This window comes from Trachypithecus francoisi, unplaced genomic scaffold (genome assembly GCF_009764315.1).
Source record: "Trachypithecus francoisi isolate TF-2019V2 unplaced genomic scaffold, Tfra_2.0 Lachesis_group10, whole genome shotgun sequence".
Lineage (NCBI taxonomy): Eukaryota > Metazoa > Chordata > Mammalia > Primates > Cercopithecidae > Trachypithecus > Trachypithecus francoisi.
This window is the reverse complement of record NW_022681455.1, coordinates 61,875,681-61,894,071: the sequence shown is the minus strand read 5'-3', so window position 1 is coordinate 61,894,071 and position 18,391 is coordinate 61,875,681. Positions and strand designations below refer to the sequence as shown.

The following is an 18,391-nucleotide window of genomic DNA, read 5'->3' as shown; positions in this document are numbered from 1 at the left end:
AACAGAGTGAGATTCCATCTCAAAAAAGAAAAAAATAAAATAAAGAAATATACAGAAAGAAAGGTTTGCTTACTATCTATCAGACCACATGCTTACACAAATTTGCCTAGTAGAATTCTTTCCTGCCTGTTTCTTCTCAAATAATCGACTTATGTGTCTAAGATTCTATACAAATACTGCAGAATACCACAATGAAGAGGATTCTATATGTTTCATAAATTAATTGTATATTTCAGTAGAGAAGGTCAATTTTAAACTTACTTGTTCTTAGTAATGTTTGTTAGAATGGTCCTGAATTTTTATTGCATGCCTTCATTTTTCCAGAGCTCCACATTTCAATTTTTAATACATGTAGGATAACATCTGAAATCATGGAATTCATTTGATTTAAGTTGTTACATATTAAGTATCAGTAGCATCTTATTTTCTTCTATTTCTATCATTGTCCTCTGTCTCTTACCTGATGGCATCATGATCTTTCCAATAGTGAATGTGAAGCCCACTGAGTCCTCCTCACTCCTCACTCTGCCTCATCTGCTTACTAACCATTATCCAAATCTTCTCTAGCCTGCTTCAGAAATATACCTCAAATCTGATGTACCTTATTACTCCCTTTGTGTAGTACTCATAATCTCTTAGTAATGAGACAATAGCTTCCTAAATGATCTTCATGCTACCAAGCTGACCCTATGTTAATCCATCTTCTACTGGATAACAATCAATGTTATGCCCATGCTTAGAAACAAACAAACAAACAAACAACCTTAAATATCTTCAAGGGTAAAGTCAAAATTCCTTAATTTCACTCTTCTTGTTGTTGCAGTAGTCTTCACAATCCTTAGCAACTTTGCCTTGTTGTTACTGTTTTTAGGCTACCTCCTCACTTTCATTTTACCCATATCGATCTTCTCATATGGTTTTACATACTAACATTTTCAGACTGTTATTCAAAGTGGTCCTTAATCATATATTCTATTTTTAATGTTTACAAATAAAATAAATATTTAAAAAAATGTATTTTCAATCTAAATGAGCTTAGTGATTTTCCACATTTATTTCCAAGAAGATTGCAGAGGTTAAGAGTATAGTAATGATCTTGTTGTAATTCAGTATGAATGTAGTTTTGTTGATGGTATGTATACTTAAGGGTATAAATAGGTTAACAGACAAAACAATAAAATAATGAATGAATTATTTAATTCGGTGGCTCATTTTTAAAACATTTCCTTTTCTATGCCCCCAATTTATAGGACACTAAAAAGATGACAATACTGTTTTATTATTCACAGACATTATTTCTTTTTCACCTGGCAGTTTTGGTTGAAATTTTGTGTTTCATATATGTAATGGTTGCAGGAAACAATGAACTAATTTTTTTAAATTAGCATATAAAAAGGTGTATATTTATTTTGTGTAACATAATGTTTTGATATATGTATACATTTTGAAATAGGTAAATCAAGCTAATTAACATATGCATTACTTCGCATAGTTTTTCATGAAGAAAGCACTTAAAATTTACTCTCAACAATTTTTAAGTGCACAATATCTTGTTATTAATGATAGTCATGATCATATACAGTTGATCTCTTCAACTTTTTCCTTCCATCTAACTGTATCCTGTGACCAGAATCTCTCCTAATCTCCTCCACCTCCCAGTATCTGATAAACAACATTTTACTGTTTGCTTCTATGAGAAGTGAACTAATTTTTGTAAGAAAATATTGTTTTAAACTGCCTATACTATTAGGTTTGTATTAATAAATGTATAGCCAAAGAAGCCTATATGCCTTAATATACAAAATATATTCAAATAAAGATACATATTGCTGAATGATACTTTATCACAAATAAATATTTATGCTAAGGTAAACATATGGAATGCTTAATAATTAGAAATTGACATTTATTAAGATTTTTGAAGCTAGTGTTTTTTTTTTTTGAGACTGAGTCTCACTCTCGCCTGGGCTGGAGTGCAGTGGTGAGATCTCGGCTCACTGCAGGCGCGGCTACCCGGGTTCAAGCAATTCTGCTTCAGCCTCCCAAGTAGCTGGGACTACAGGTGCGTGCTGCCACGCCTGGGTAATTTTTGTATTTTTAGTAGAGACGGGGTTTCACCATATTGGCCAGGATGATCTTGGTTTCCCGACCTCGTGATCCACCTGCCTCGGACTCCCAAAGTGCGGGAATTACAGGCGTGAGCCAACGCACATTAATTAATAGAATTTCTTCCACTTTTTAACAATGATAACTACTTTATTTTCTATTATCAGCTTTGGTACTTTAAAGCAGCATTTGAGATTTGAAAAGTTGTCCTTAGAAGTATTCAATGTATTTTACACCAATGAATTTAGATTTTCTCATACTAGGGAAAAGATCAAATTAAAATATATTAACCTATCTTTAGGTACACACTTGTTTTCAAGTGTTTACTACCAGAAATTATACACTCAAAAAATCATAGAGTATGTGCTTTGCATTTTTTTTTATTCCATAAACACTCTGCTTCTAGCTGTGAGTTTGAAAATATCTGCCAGGTTCCACTAAATGCTGAAATTATTTCATGGTGCAAACTTAGAATCTGATTGAAGCCCTCACATAAAATACTTTTTCCCATCTATTAAAGACTAGCTTCTCTGACATGTGCAGGAGCAGATTCAAGTTTGTAAACCTGTAGGTATGATGGTTAGTCACGAGTAGTTACTTTGTTCCTTGGAACTTTATTTTTCTACAAAACATCCATGTTGTCCCCGTAGGACTCAGCCTTGGCATTATGAGTCCTCTTGACATACAGCCACATTCTGTCCTGAGGATTTGATCCTATAATGACACCACATGAGGTCTTAGGTCACCTGTTATGTGAGAAGATAAAACAAACCTTCAGCACATATGCCAAATAGGCAAGAATTGTCGGTTTTTCTTAGGAAACTCTTTTAAATTAACCAAGTTGAAATTACATACTCAGAATACAATAAAGAGAAAAAACATAAATACGTGTGCAATACCCTCAAGACCTGTGGTCATGATGTGGTAGTGACTATGATTTTAGAAAGTATTAATTCTCTAGCTTTTCTTCTTTTAAAATTGTCATAATATATTAACTGAGTCCTGTTATGTGACTGAATAGTGATATTTACAGCGATGTTATTTAAAGTAAAATAAATGCACTGAAGTTGTTTTCTTAAGATGGATAATACCCAATTTTAACATTATTTCACAAAATGTTTAAAGGAATGATACTAGATTTAAAACATGTATTTAAAAAAAGAAAACAAAAAACAGGAACCTGAGAGGAGGAGATCCGGATTCTAAGTTGCATGTGCTTAACCTCATGACTTTGGATACATCACTGTTATCCTTTGAACTTCCACCTATCTCATCAGTAAAGTGAGAATAAGAATGTCTCTTCTACATATTGCAAAGCTTTATTGAAACTATCAAATTGGATAATATATTTGACAATTTTAAAATGTGATGTGATGATCAAAAATTAAAAAGAAGTACTACTGAAAATTGAAGAAGTATTTATTGTTGAGATATACTTTGTATTTAGTCTCATAGGTCAGAAAACATATTCTTAAAACTTCTGTGACAGAATCTAGTAAACAGTGTAGGTGGCCAGGCAATGCAGATTCCAGGCACTATATACACATTTTATTCATCATCTCATTTAATCTTTAAAACAATTCTCTTAGAGTACCAATTTCATTAAACTCTCTGATCCTCAACTTCCTAAGTGAAAGAGTGCAGATAGGTTGATCTGATTCCAACACTGAGGACCTTGTATCAATCAATTCTTACAGTATTGTCAACATTATTATATTGACATGATAATGTGGAGATTCAGATCATTCTTACACATTCAGGAACTTAATGGTGGAGGCAAACCGTGAATATGGTTTTAACACAAGATAGTATATACGATGAGTTCCTAAAGTGTGTGGCAAGCAAATTTTAGAGCAAAGTGAAATAATTTATAGGGTTAGAAATAGGTGAGAGTATAGTTGGTTTTTTTTGGATACTCAATTTCAGTAATGGGACATAGGAGATAAAGATAAAAAAATAGCACCTTAGAAACTTTTATAAGTGAAAGTATGCCCTGAAAACTATATCAGAACAACAAATTGAATGAGGACTCTCCAGGTAAACTAGAATGGAAAGTCACAAAAATAATTAGAGCATTTTGATTTTGAGAAGAAAAAGAAATACCAAGTAAATAACTTACCCTTAAGTATGTATTTTTTATATTATAAAGGTATGAATTGTTTCAGTCATAAATTTTGCCTTGTGCAAGCATACTTCACAAAGAAATGTGCAATTAGCATGATAGCAATTACTTTCTGCCCACAACCAGTTAAACAAAATTTAGACAGCTGTGAAATCAATTGGCTTACAGTACATTGGATTTAAACTTATTCAACTAGTAAATACTTCATTATTCAATTATGCCTAATACCATTTTGCCAATTATTCATTTTAGTTTTTATTTCAATGGTAACTATATCTATTTAGAATTCAATTTCAGATGTTGTTGCAAGTCATTTATTCAATTGTCTCCTCCAATATATTGGTATCCTATGTATAATTACAAAAGGACCTTGATACATCTGGGGCTTTGAAACTGCAAATTAGGTGACTCTTTTCTTTCTTCCTTCCTTCTTTCCTTCTTCCTTGCTCCCCTCCATTTAGTAAGATATTCTGTATCATAAAGTAGATTACATGATCTCAGCACTATGACTTTTTTTAAAGTTATCTTAAAAATCTAATCTATCAGTAAAGATACTTTTATGAAAATAATTGTTCTAATATTTCCTGTGCTTGTTTTGTGATTCATAACTTGCATAATAGTAAAGTTGCTCAAGATTTGGAACTCTACCTTGCCCACAAATTGACACAAATTCTCTCCTTGAACACATCTACAGTTTGTGATTGATTTCCATTTACCCAGCTGATGGACTACCCCTCTCTCTGTTTGCATTTACTCTCGATCTGCAGGCTTCACTATAACCTTTCCATTTCCCTCAAATGGACACTGTTTGTGTAAAAACCTTCCCCCTCCTGCCTGCTAGGATTTTTCTCTTCAGAGAAGGACTAGCCTAGTTTCAAGGATGATGACTGGCTAAAGTGGTATTTGAAGATAATGACAGATACTGGATGGAGGACTAGACTGAGCTAGAAGCCTGTGATATACGGATAACTTCCAAATGCTTTATTTTTCATTTGTTTTGCTTTCCCTTCAATTATCCCAAATTATTCAAATATTAATACAAATTTAGTTCAGCCCATGGAAAGCATTATGGAGATTTCTTAAAGAACTAAAAATAGAGCTACCATTTGACCCAAAAATCCCACTACTGAGCATCCACCCAAATAAAAAGAAGTCATTATACCAAAAAGACATCTTCACTCATATGTTTATCATAGTGCTATACACAAGAGCAAAATCGTGGAACCAACCTAGCTGTCTATCATTGGTGGACTGGATAAAGACAATGAGATGTGTATACACTGTGGAATCCTACAAAACCATAAAAAGAATTAAATCATTTCATTTGCAGCAATATGGTTGCAGCTAGAGGCTATTATCCCTAGTGAATTAATACAGAAACAGAAAATATAATACCATATTTTTTCACTTGCAAATGGAAGCTAAACAATGGGTACACATGGACATAAAGATGGAAACAATAGAGGCTGAGAACTCCAAAAGTGAGCAGGGAAGGAGAAGTGTAAGGGTTGAACATCTACCTATTGGGTTCTGTGTTCACTCTTTGGGCAATGGGTTCAACAAAAGCCTGAACTACAGCATTATGCAATATATCTGTGTTACAAACCTACCCATGTAAGCCTTGAATCTAAAATTTTTAGAAAAGAAAAGATATTTTTAAATATGCATTTCAAATGATTCAACAAATACACACAAAGCCAAAAACAGATGCTTAACATAAAGTAACACCTGTTATATACTCTGGTGATGACAAGAATTTCACATATTGCTAAGGACACTGAATTAAACAGTATTTAAGACTTATAAATAATGATGTCATCTGTAAAACTTATTTCATATTAACTAATTCATAGCAAAATTTTGCTCAATTTGTAATTTAGCTCAATAATTGTTCTCTGACGTATCTCAGAGGCCTATGTTAGAAATTTGCTATTGCTTTAAAAATCTTATTTCATTAGCTGTGCAAAAGCTCTTTAGTTTAATTAGATCCCATGTGTCAATTTTTGCTTTTGCTGCCATTGCTTTTGGTGTTTTAGACAAGAAGTCCTTGCCCATGCCTATGTCCTGAATGGTACTACCTAGATTTTCTTCTAGGGTTTTTATGGTATTAGGTCTAACATTTAAGTCTCTAGTCCATCTTGAATCTACCATCAGACTGAACAGGCAACCTACAGAATGGGAAAAAATTTTTGCAACCTACTCATCTGACAAAGGGCTAATATCCAGAATCTACAAAGAACTCAAACAAATATACAAGAAAAAAACAAACAACCCCATCAAAAAGTGGGCAAAGGATATGAACAGACATTTCTCAAAAGAAGACATCCATACAGCCAACAGACACATGAAAAAATGCTCATCATCACTCGCCATCAGAGAAATGCAAATCAAAACCACAATGAGATACCATCTCACACCAGTTAGAATGGCAATCATTAAGAAATCAGGAAACAACAGGTGTTGGAGAGGATGTGGAGAAATAGGAACACTTTTACACTGTTGGTGGGATTGTAAACTAGTTCAACCATTATGGAAAACAGTATGGCGATTCCTCAAGGATCTAGAACTAGATGTACCATATGACCCAGCCATCCCACTACTGGGTATATACCCAAAGGATTATAAATTACTCTACTACAAAGACACATGCACACGTATGTTTATTGCGGCACTATTCACAATAGCAAAGACTTGGAATCAACCCAAATGTCCATCTGTGACAGACTGGATTAAGAAAATGTGGCACATATACACCATGGAATACTATGCAGCCATAAAAAGGATGAGTTTGCGTCCTTTGTAGGGACATGGATGCAGCTGGAAACCATCATTCTTAGCAAACTATCACAAGAAGAGAAAACCAAACACCGCATGTTTTCACTCATAGGTGGAAACTGAACAATGAGATCACTTGGACTCGGGAAGGGGAACATCACACACTGGGGCCTATCATGGGGAGGGGGGAGGAGGGAGGGATTGCATTGGGGAGTTATACATGATATAAACGTCATGCACATGTACCCTAGAACTTAAAGTATAATAAAAAAAAAAAAAAGTAAAATAAAAAAAAAAAATCTTATTTCAGCCAATGTGGTAAGTTTTATGGTAATATATATTATATTGTCACAGAAAATTAGGCAAAAATATTTTAAAGCTATGTATTATTTATTAGTCCTGTTATAAATTTAAAAGCACCACATACTATTAGTTCAAGGGAGTAATTAAAAATGCAAAAAATAAACTTGAAAAACGAGTTCACACTTCTTAAAATTTTAATATTTTATTTCAGGTGTGAGTGTACATCTGGATGGACTGGACAGAACTGTAGTGAAGAAATAAATGAATGTGACTCTGATCCATGCATGAATGGAGGTCTTTGTCATGAATCTACCATCCCTGGACAATTTGTGTGTCTGTGCCCACCTCTTTATACTGGACAGTTTTGCCACCAACGCTATAACCCTTGTGACCTACTTAATAACCCTTGCAGAAACAAGTCAACATGCTTAGCTTTGGTAGATGGAAAGCAGCATTGTATTTGTAGAGAAGGTAAGAACTGATATGGATTTTAATGGTTTTAAATAATTACTTAATTAGTTTGTGTATTTATTGTGCCTATGGGATGATGGCCTCTTCAAATGGGTTAGAAAAACCCTATGCACATTGTGGGTAGGGGAGTAACTAACTTCAAATCCTGTTACAAAAATATAATAGAGAAATACACCAAAGGAGTTAATGTAAGAATTCACTCTTGGGAAGAGGGAAAAGAGTAAAGCTTTACAGCTTTTTGGCCCTTTTTTTCTTTCAGAAGTTGTCTCTCCTTTAATAACAGTTTCTCTTTTCTGAACAATCCTGTTCATGCAGTGTTCATGACAATAGCAGTTAGTTAGAGATGGGCATAGGTATAATTGAAGGTAATGAAATGTCTTAGTTTACATTTTCTTCAGGAGCTATCAAAATATTACTTCTTTCTACTTAGATTGTTTACTTACAATCACATAACTTTGGTGGCTGCTTAGTCTCATAAGAGAAATCCTATGCAAGAAAGAATGAACAGTTCAAATAATACTGTTGGAGTCCCTGGATCCAACCATATTTCCTGAATTCAGGAAATATCCTGAAGCCAGGATATTTCTGGCTTTCTGGGTCATATCAGCCAATAACTCTGCTTATATCATTAAACTTTCTTGATTGGGGTCTCTTCATGTGCAAGTGAAGAAAGTCTTATTGATGCACAGTGGTTTAGGTACATGTTCACTGTTCATGTGTTGATGGTTACTTACAAGCAATTATGATTTTCAATGGAAATGCTTCTGCTCCAAAACACATGGCCAGTTTTCAGAATAACTAGGTATGTCATAAGCATAATATAAAAAACACATTGTGTTTGGAGGTCCACAACTGCAATTTATTTTCTAATATTCACCTGTGGTTTCATATTTTCCTCCCTCTCACTGGCCTTTAAGGGAGTCTCTTAATGATAAGGATGTCACTTATTTACTCTTCTGTTCAAAAAAGCCAGCTTAGATGACTTTAGTTAAATAGGTATCTAATTCAAAGCTATTCCCATTTGTTTTTGCAAATCCTCTAAAATTTTCTTAAGATACTAATCTTTTTTAAGGATTTTGAGGCAAGTCCTTGAAATTGTATACATAACAGAAACTTCTGGGTCTTCTGAAAGATTAAAACTAAAAGCTAGAAAACCATCAATAATTTATTTTGCAAAAATGGCATGGGCTTTATAGACCATGTGAAAGAATGTTTTCAAGAATGAGACAGGTAAAACAAGATAGAGAAGAAAAAATACAAGGGGAGCATTTGATGCCCAGACAAATTTAGTAATTATGAAGAACATAATTCCAACAAGTAAATAGTTTTCCTTTTAGCAAACTTTGAGAGTGAAACTTGTTGAAAATTATTCAATATCAGTGAGGCGAATTTATTTAGTAGAACAATTCTACTAAACATTCTACTACATAGCAGTTTTTTTACTTAATAAAATTATTATTTCTGAGAATATAAGTAGCTAAGTAAAATAGAAAAAAATCACAGAACATAAATATTAGATATATATTTATTGAGAAGGCCATAGTATATTTATTCACTTTAGGTAAACCTCCTTTGTTTTTACCAGAGATAATTTTCTACAAAGTGGGCGTTGTTTTCAAACCTTAATAGTTTAAAAATTAATTTGCTATTTATAAGTGCATTTAATAAATTTATAAAATATAGTGATATTTCTTTCCTGCTATGGGGTCAGAGAAAGAAAGTTTAGAAACATTATAAAACCTTCTAGTCATATATTGAACTAGTAATGATATCTGCTGTCCCCTTGAACATTAACAAAGATGTCATGGGGAGAATTTAGATTTCACTATTATTAAATGAAGGAAATCGTATTTCCCCTTAGTATTTTATCATTGTACTTAAGTCAAATCAGAGCTTTGGCTAGAGTGGAAGGTGGACACAGTGAATTATGTGTTTATTCCTTTGTGATTGCGATTCAGTACAAAGAGATACTTGAAGTCCATATCATTTTTTAGTGAATTTGCATCTATGTTTTTCTAAACCTAATTGTGGAGTATGTTCCTGTAAATCAGATCTGACTACTGTAATAATGTGTCTTTAGTAGTTTTAAGTTCTGTAGCAGATCAAAAATTAAAGGCTGTAACATTGCTTTTAAAAACTACCTCAGAAAATGCAAAAGAAGTTGACTGCATCATTTTAGAAGCTTTGACTGGGTTACTTTAACAGCTTTATTTAAAATAGGTTCTATGTCAAAGCCAGTATATTGTTTTTTAAAAGAAAATATTTTATCAAATTTAATTCTCACAAGTATCAACATTTAGAACTACAAAGAATTCCAATACTTAGCATCTACAGATATGATTTGGAAGCTCCACTGGATCTCTTTGTAAGTTGTTGGTGTTTGTCAATTGACTAAAATAGGACATCAGAGTAGAAATTTAAAGCTTTAGGCTAAGGATTCAGCATAGGTATTTCTGAATTTGTTTTCACAGTTTTAGTCAGTCTATAGGGTTTCTCACTAGATAAATGTGAGTATGGATAAAATTTCAGCCAGAGTAACAATGCCACTATATGTTAGACAACTATATTAGAAATGACATTCAAATTCACTCTGAAGGACCAGCAAGTAGAATAACTGATACTTTTGGGTTTATGTCAAACTGCTTGCTTAGCAGGTAAACTATTTTGGTTAATGTGATTGAAATGTATACTAAAAATGATCTAATCCTTTTTGCAAAGTAAGCTACTTAAAAAATTATCAGTATAGTTAAGCACCAGAACTATTGTGATCCTGCTTTGTGAGATAAATAAAGGGCAATGCTTCCGTCTTCTGACTAGAACTGAGGTGATTAATTGGGTCTCTATGAATAGTGAACATTTTCTACAGGTAAATGAGGAGGCAAAAGAGCATGCGACACTAATAATTCAATATGTTTATTTTATATAAAATCTTATTAGTTTGGCACAATGTAAGAAAAAACATTGCTTTAATCAACAGAAAAACAACACATAGAAAGGCACATTTTATAAGATTTCTATAAACAAATGGGTTTTATTTTTGACACCTCAATAGTGTTAGCTTTGATTATTTAGTATGTAATGAATTTACACACCTAGAAATTTATTGTAACCAACTTTTTCTGCCTCTATAAACTGTACTCTGTACACAAATACATGTCTGTCTTGTAACTGCATGTTGGTAGTGTTCTAGAAATTTTAAAAATATTATTAACTGATTCAACAAACATATTGATTTCCTATGATGTGTCAAGTCTTGAGATAGGTTCTGGAAAAATTAAACATGGTGAAGATATGCCCTCAGGAATTTAAAGTTTAAAGGAGAGACACACCAGTTAATTAATCATTAAAGTACAATGCTGTAAAAGCTTTTGATAGTGACAGGAGGCAATCAAATGCCTAGACAGATAAGGATAGGTACCTGGTGAAACATCACCTCCAAGCCAATGACAGTTTAAAGCCTGAAAGCCAAGCTATAAGTTAAATCCTCAGACCAGATTGAGAACTTGTCTTCCTGTTTGGCAGTGCTTTCCTCTGATTGATCCCCACCCTTCACCTATTTTACATACACTTACCCTTTCCTTTTGGTTTTCCTCACTGTTGTACCCACCTTCGAGTCTTGTCTTCATTTTAACTTTTGCATACTCACAAACCAATCAGCGCACACTCCCCATCCTGTGTCTATAAAAACCCCAGACTCAGTCAGTAGAAGATGAGATGGCCTGACTTTGGGGAAGAGACAGCCTGCCTTCAGGTTGTACAGGAAGACAACCTGTCCTACTTATACCCTCTCAAGCTCCCCTATCCTCTGAGACCTGTTTTCATCACTCAATAAAATTCTCCACCTTCACCACCCTTCAGTCATCTGCATGACCTCATTCTTCTTGGACACCAGACAAGAGCTTGGGACCCTCTTGAGTACGGGTACCCAGAAAGGCTGTCCAACCAGCCCTTTGCCCTCCCTGGCAGAGGGCAGCCACCCATGTGACGAGACAAGGGACCAGCTGAACTGCTAACACACTGCTGTCCGTGAATGGTGGAACTAAAGGAACACTGTAACATCCCCTCTGGGGCTTCAGTGTCACAAGCACACTAGTGGCCAGTGAGGTCCTGCACTCACTGGCTCATGTGCTCCCTCCCCCAAAGGCTTGAGCATAGTGGACCCAGTAGATGGGGCACCCTTGCCACAAGTCTGGCAAATGGGCTGAGAAAAATCCTGCATCACTTCCACATTTATGCCAGAAATATGCACAAGGGATGACAAGTTGTGGATACATAACATTGCTTTCTCATTTCTGTTGACAACTTTTAGTTATGTTCTGCATGATTTATAAGAGGGTCTCCAGCATATGAAGCCTCAGTTGCCCACAACAGTTATGTGCTCATTAAACCACACCCTTCCCTGCTTTATTTTCCACTCCCTTGCAATAATTCCTGGGATCTGGGATGACCTCTCAAATAAACTTCTTGTGAGAAAATTATTGCCCCGGCCTTTTTTTTTTTTTTTTTTTTTAAGAACTCAAGCTAAGACACATAGTAAATTCCATCCCCTGGTAACTATGGTTTACCTAAGTCTGGGCATGCATGTGACTGAAATATTGGCATTCAGACCCCCTCTTTGGAATTGATGCTGAGAGAAGAGGCCTTCTCTTTCTGCCAGATGTTTTCAATTGGTACAGTCAAGACCATGTTCTCTTCATGTGGAGATGATCTGTATATAGTAGGATAGAAGTGTTTGGGAAAGAAGGAATCCTGGAGGAACTTACAGTTCTTACTTCAATTTTGTGAACTGCCTGATACAGCTCTCAGCCGGGTTACCAATAAATCTCACTTCTTAACTAAGTTAATGTTTTTGTTTATATTGTTTATGGCCAGTAGAGTAATGGCTAAGACATAATGTGAAGGCAAAGAGTTAATTTAAATGGGAAAGGTTGAATAAACCGGTTTCAACTTCAAGCTGGTAGAAATAAAATACAAATTTTATCACTTGAGGGCCAGGCACAATAGCTCACACTTGTAATCCCAGCACTTTGGGAGACTAAGGCAGGAGGATTACTTGAGGCCAAGAGCTCCAGACCAGCCTGGTCAACATATCTATCTCTACAAATTATTTTTTAAAAACTTACAGTGTGTGGTGGTTCATGCCTGCAGTCCTAACTGCTCAGGAGTCTAAAGCAGGAGGGATCATTAGAACCCAGGAGTTTAAGGTTACAGTGAGAACTTCATCTTGGGCAACAGAGCAGGACCTTGTCTCTAACAAAATAATAATAATAATAATAATAATAATAAAACCCACAAAACCACATGAAGATTAAGAAGATAGAGAGGACTTCAGATGAAATGCATGACAGTGTGTGTATTTGTAGCATACAGTAGAATTATTATGTTAGCATGTGTGTGTCTAGCCTAGAAATATGTCAAGAATTAAATAATTTATTCTAATGGTCTTCTTATGAATGGTTCTTTTTGTTTCTTCTTTGAATTTCTCTATTACTCAGTTTATAGGCAAAAAATTACCCTATCAAATACTTCTTAATTTAATCTAAAGAGCTTAGTTTCTGAAACAGCCGCTTTGTATGTCTTCAAGGTGAAAGAAGCAGACGTTTCTTTAAATGACAGGATTAAAATGTGGCAAAGATACCTTGCAAGAGCTGTAGTGAAAGCAGAATCAGATCATTTACATGTGCTATTGATTTACAATTGGGATCCTAAGCTTGACGGAATTGTAGTATCACAGGAGACAAGTAGTTGCATTTAAATGTGCCTATTACTCCAGTATATATACTATCATTATGTTAATTCTACATTACCTAAGGTATACAAGTACAAATACCAAATAAATGTGTCATTTGACAAAATAGTTTGTATAAATTAGAAATTACTCCTGTTGACAATTAAAAACAGGTACACATGTTGTAGCACATACCTATTAAGGTTAATAGCTGTAGAAATTTGAATTTAGAAAATTCCTAGGCGGGGCACGGTGGCTCAAGCCTGTAATCCCAGCACTTTGGGAGGCCGAGACGGGTGGATCACAAGGTCAGGAGATCGAGACCTTCCTGGCTAACCCGGTGAAACCTCGTCTCTACTAAAAAATACAAAAAAACTATCCGGGCGAGGTGGTGGGCGCCTGTAGTCCCAGCTGCTCGGGAGGCTGAGGCAGGAGAATGGCATGAACCTGAAAGGCGGAGCTTGCAGTGAGCTGAGATCCAGCCACTGCACTCCAGTTTGGGCGACAGAGCGAGACTCCGTCTCAAAAAAAAAAAAAAATGAAAATTCCTTAAAGAAAATACATACATAATTAAACAAAACATGTTAAATATTTATTACATTCTAAAATATTAGCTTTTCTTTTTTTTAAGTTCACTTTAAAAATAGGTGTTAAAAATCTTATTAGGGACTATTGGAAATATTAGTTCTATATATTCATATTTCATAGTTTTTAAAGTTAAATTTGAAGAATTACTTATATTGATTAATTATTTTAGAAAATGTTAATATTTGAATACAAATATTTTTCAATAAAATAATATTTTTAAAAAATCTGACATTCTAAGAGAAACTTCTGAGGTGTTTTTTGTTTTCTTTTTATCAAGCTTTTAAATCCAGAGAAATTAGATTATTTAATTAAGAATAAATAGAAATAATACATTTAATGCTTTTGAAAGAGAAACATTTTTAAGTGTTTGAGTTTTTATTTAAAAATATATTATTTTTAACTACCTTGTTTGAATTCATGCTATGATATATGCTAGTTTTTCCCTATTTACATCCATTTCAAATTACTCCAACTAATACCAGCTCTGAAGTGGAGATTGTTAAAATATAGTCCTGAACAATAAAATGCTATGTAAAATGTTTTTTTATGAAAATTTCATTATTGTACTCTGTTCCAAACATTACCTTCTAGAGCATAAACTGCAAAAAGGCTGAATTTGTTAGAAAGGAAAAATATTAATTAATTAAAAAAAATAATACCTATAATCCAGATTGATTTAGATCTTATATTTGCGCAGTAGGCTTTAACATTTAATTTTGTATATTTTGGAAGAACAAGGGCAGAAGTATAAAAGTATCATTTACTAACCATTCATATGTATTTGTTATCATACACAGATGAGACAGTGTAAGAAAAGGATCAAGACAGTATTCATTTGAGAACGCTTCACTTTTAATGCGTGTGAAGATCCTCACTGTAGTTAGCAAAGTAGGGTCAACCGAATACTTCTGAGTAGGAATAAAGAACAGGGGGACAGCATAAAATTAGTAATACTAAACTTTCTTTTTGCATAGTTTCTTACCTGTAACTTCATATATTCAAAACAAGAACCTTTCACAGAAATAAATAACAACTTCTAACACCAAGGATTGTAGAATATGTAGTTTGAGATTAAGTATACAGTCATGTATTGCTTAAAAAAGGGGATATATCCTGAGAAACATATCACTAGGCAATTTTGTTGTGTGAACAATATAGAGTGTCCTGACACAAACCTAGATGAAATACCCTACTGCATTTACAGGTCCATTATAATCTTTAAATATCATTGTCGCTAAAAATGTGGTCTGTCATTGACCAAAATGTTGTTATGCAGCACGTGACTGTATGCACACTTCACTCTTAAAATCTGTAAAACATAAGCTCTCTCAGCAAAGCTTTGCTTTATTTTGAATGCAATCCACATATACTTTATTTTTTCTCCCAATGTCTACTGCATTTTGGCAATCTCATTTCCTCAACCCATTGACATATGTTGCTAGTTGGTAACAAAACTCCATCTCAGAAATGTCAAATTTAATGAATATGACAAAATCACGGGAAACAAGGTTATCCTGTGAACTACCCAAGGTCCTGGGCCTTGAGTGTTCTAATTCATCAGCACAGCTGAAATCATGGAGACTCACTCATACTTCTTTATAGCCAGTCAGTGCCCCTGAGTTCCACTGCCTCAAAAGAACATTTCTAAGAATCATTTTAGTGTCAAAATGCCCTGCCTCCTGGAGAAAACTAACCAGGTTTAAAGTAGGAATGGTGAAATGCACTCAACTTTTAAAATTTTTAACTTGTGAAAAATCTAACCTCAATCAAATACTTAAAGAATTAAACATCTTTTGAAAATAGAATCTAAGTTGTTTATATCTGTACTGTGGCATTTACAACCTAAATATAGAAAATAGCAATGGTGATTAAAGAATGATGAAGCATGTTGGAACAATTACAACTTGCTCACCTAAAGTGAGGAGAGCCGTATTAACTTGGAAGTAATTCATTTTAACTTTGTTTCTAATGCTGAGGATACAACATCTAGTGTATGAACGAACTACAAAAGTGTAACTTCAGAGATTCATTTGCAGGCTCTGAGAAATGAGTAAGAAAAATAAAGCACATTAAAAATATTGCTTGTCCTGAAGACTACCTGGTCTGCTAGTCACATAAGTACCGTAGCTTACTTACAATTAGTGTTTCATAGTGGGTGATCATTCCATCTTTTAAATGTTTACCTATCATTGTTGTTATGTTTTAAATAAATTTCTTTTAGATATCATATAGTTTCTTCTGTTATTTAGTCTGCTTCTACCTTCAAATTGGAGTTTTTAAAAATCATATTTAATATAATTTTTGATATGTGTGGCTATAAATACACCATCTAGCTATTTGTTTTTTATTTGTTATATCTGTACTTTGTTTACTTTTCTTTTTTGTTTTCTTTTGGATTATGTAACTTTCAGTTTTCCATATTATATCCTACCAAAGAGGCAGCCAGATTTCATAAGGTGTAACACCAAGCCCCCTGTTAAATTGCAACGGGAGGCAGGTTTGGAGTTTGATTCAATGGTAGACACCACAGAGAATGGCACTGACTGTGGCATGCTATGATATGAAAAGATGAAGTAGGTCAGTCAATTCCATGTTCTATCATGGGAATCTGAGTGACAAAATACCGAGAGAATTTTTCATTGAACAGTTGATGCTGAAGCTGAAATGTCATAATATAGACAGAGACCAAGAAAACTGTGCTATATCATTTGCATGCCAACATTACAAGTGATTTGAAACTGAACATGTTGAGATATTTGTGATAGAAAGAGAAGAAAAAGTGATATGAGAAGGATAAAGGACAGACACTATGAAAGGAAAACAGCCATTCTTGGATAGCTAGACTATGCTTCCCTTTAAATGCTTCTTAGTTCCCTTTCCAGTCTATGTGTATGCCAACAATGAATAGTTTCCTTAAAATAACTTGAATGACTCTTTGTTCCTCAAACTAAATTAGCCGGATTGCATATTGACATTTAGAATATTGTATAATGTGGATGAATTTTTTAGTGCTTGCTAATATCACTGAAAAAGCAAAATAAAGGGAAATCTTATTTCTTACATGTTTGAATTAGTACAGAAAAAATATGAACAAGAAAAATGGTTTTAAGCATATACTTTATTATACTTAGTCAATATATAACCATTGAATTGTTTAACTGTTTATTATAAATATTAATATATTTCATTGTATTGTAGAAAGTGATTACATGCAGGTTTTTTCTGACACAAATGAGTTGAAATAATTACAACTGCCTCTTTTATCAGCCTGTATAATTTTCTTCCACATTCATTTTTTTAATGTAACTGGCATGTGTTTAAATGGATGACTGATTATGTAGCTATGAATCAAAATAATTTGTTTTCTTTGAATCACTGAGATATAAAAAGCAATTAAATAATTTGCCTCATCTGCTAACTGCCTTGAATAAATTTGATCATTGAAGCTCAATTTTACTTTAAGATTGGTCATCACATTAATTCATTTGCTTTCCAGATCATTTCAGTTCTTCTTGTTCAAACATTTAAATACTTTAAAACAACAGCAACATTAGCAACATATCTACCTTCTCAGAGGATTTAGTAGAGTATTCCTCCCTTGAATCTTTCATTAAACTGATTAATCTAGAAACTGGTATGTTTTTATGCACACATTATGTGAAATGGAGTTTTATGAGAAGCTTGAGATTATTTTCTTTTTCCTTTTTTAACCTCCATTATGAATGTATTCTTTAGACTATCACTGATTCTGATTTTTTTACTCTCTAACAAGAATTGCTCATCCATACTCATCTCATACTCTTTGCAGAATTTGAAGGTAAACACTGTGAAATTGATGTGAAAGAGTGCCCCTTCCTTTCCTGCCAGGATTATGGTGACTGTGAAGATATGGTCAACAATTTCAGGTACAGAAAACTAAAAAGTATCTAGATACATGTTTATGTGTCTAGATGTATATAGGTATAGAATTTTAATTGGTGAATTAAGCAACATTTATACTTATTAAAAACTTGTCATGCTACAATTAGTTGAAGCATTGATTTTATACATCTATATTAATAGAGTTACTAAATTCTTTATTTAAAAGGTGTATTTGCAGACCTGGGTTTTCTGGATCTCTGTGTGAAATTGAAATTAATGAATGTTCCTCTGAACCTTGTAAAAATAATGGGACATGTGTGGATCTGACAAACAGGTGAGAAGCTACTTTTTATTAAATTAATTATTTGATATGTATAATTCAGCAAATAATAAAGTGAGCACACATGTGCCCATTATATAACTAAGGCAGCAGATCA

General features: G+C 33.7%; 1 protein-coding gene across 2 annotated transcripts in view; it reads left to right on the top strand.

Annotated features, from left to right (window-relative positions):
* The window catches only part of EYS (eyes shut homolog), a 2,089,174-nt gene that overhangs the window by 833,350 nt on the left and 1,237,433 nt on the right, over positions 1 to 18,391 (top strand). For both annotated transcript variants that reach the window (XM_033217548.1, XM_033217547.1), the window contains 3 exons: positions 7,518 to 7,777; positions 17,902 to 17,998; positions 18,181 to 18,288. In XM_033217548.1, the coding sequence (XP_033073439.1) occupies positions 7,518 to 7,777; positions 17,902 to 17,998; positions 18,181 to 18,288 (465 nt within the window). The remainder of the gene's footprint in view (positions 1 to 7,517; positions 7,778 to 17,901; positions 17,999 to 18,180; positions 18,289 to 18,391) is intronic.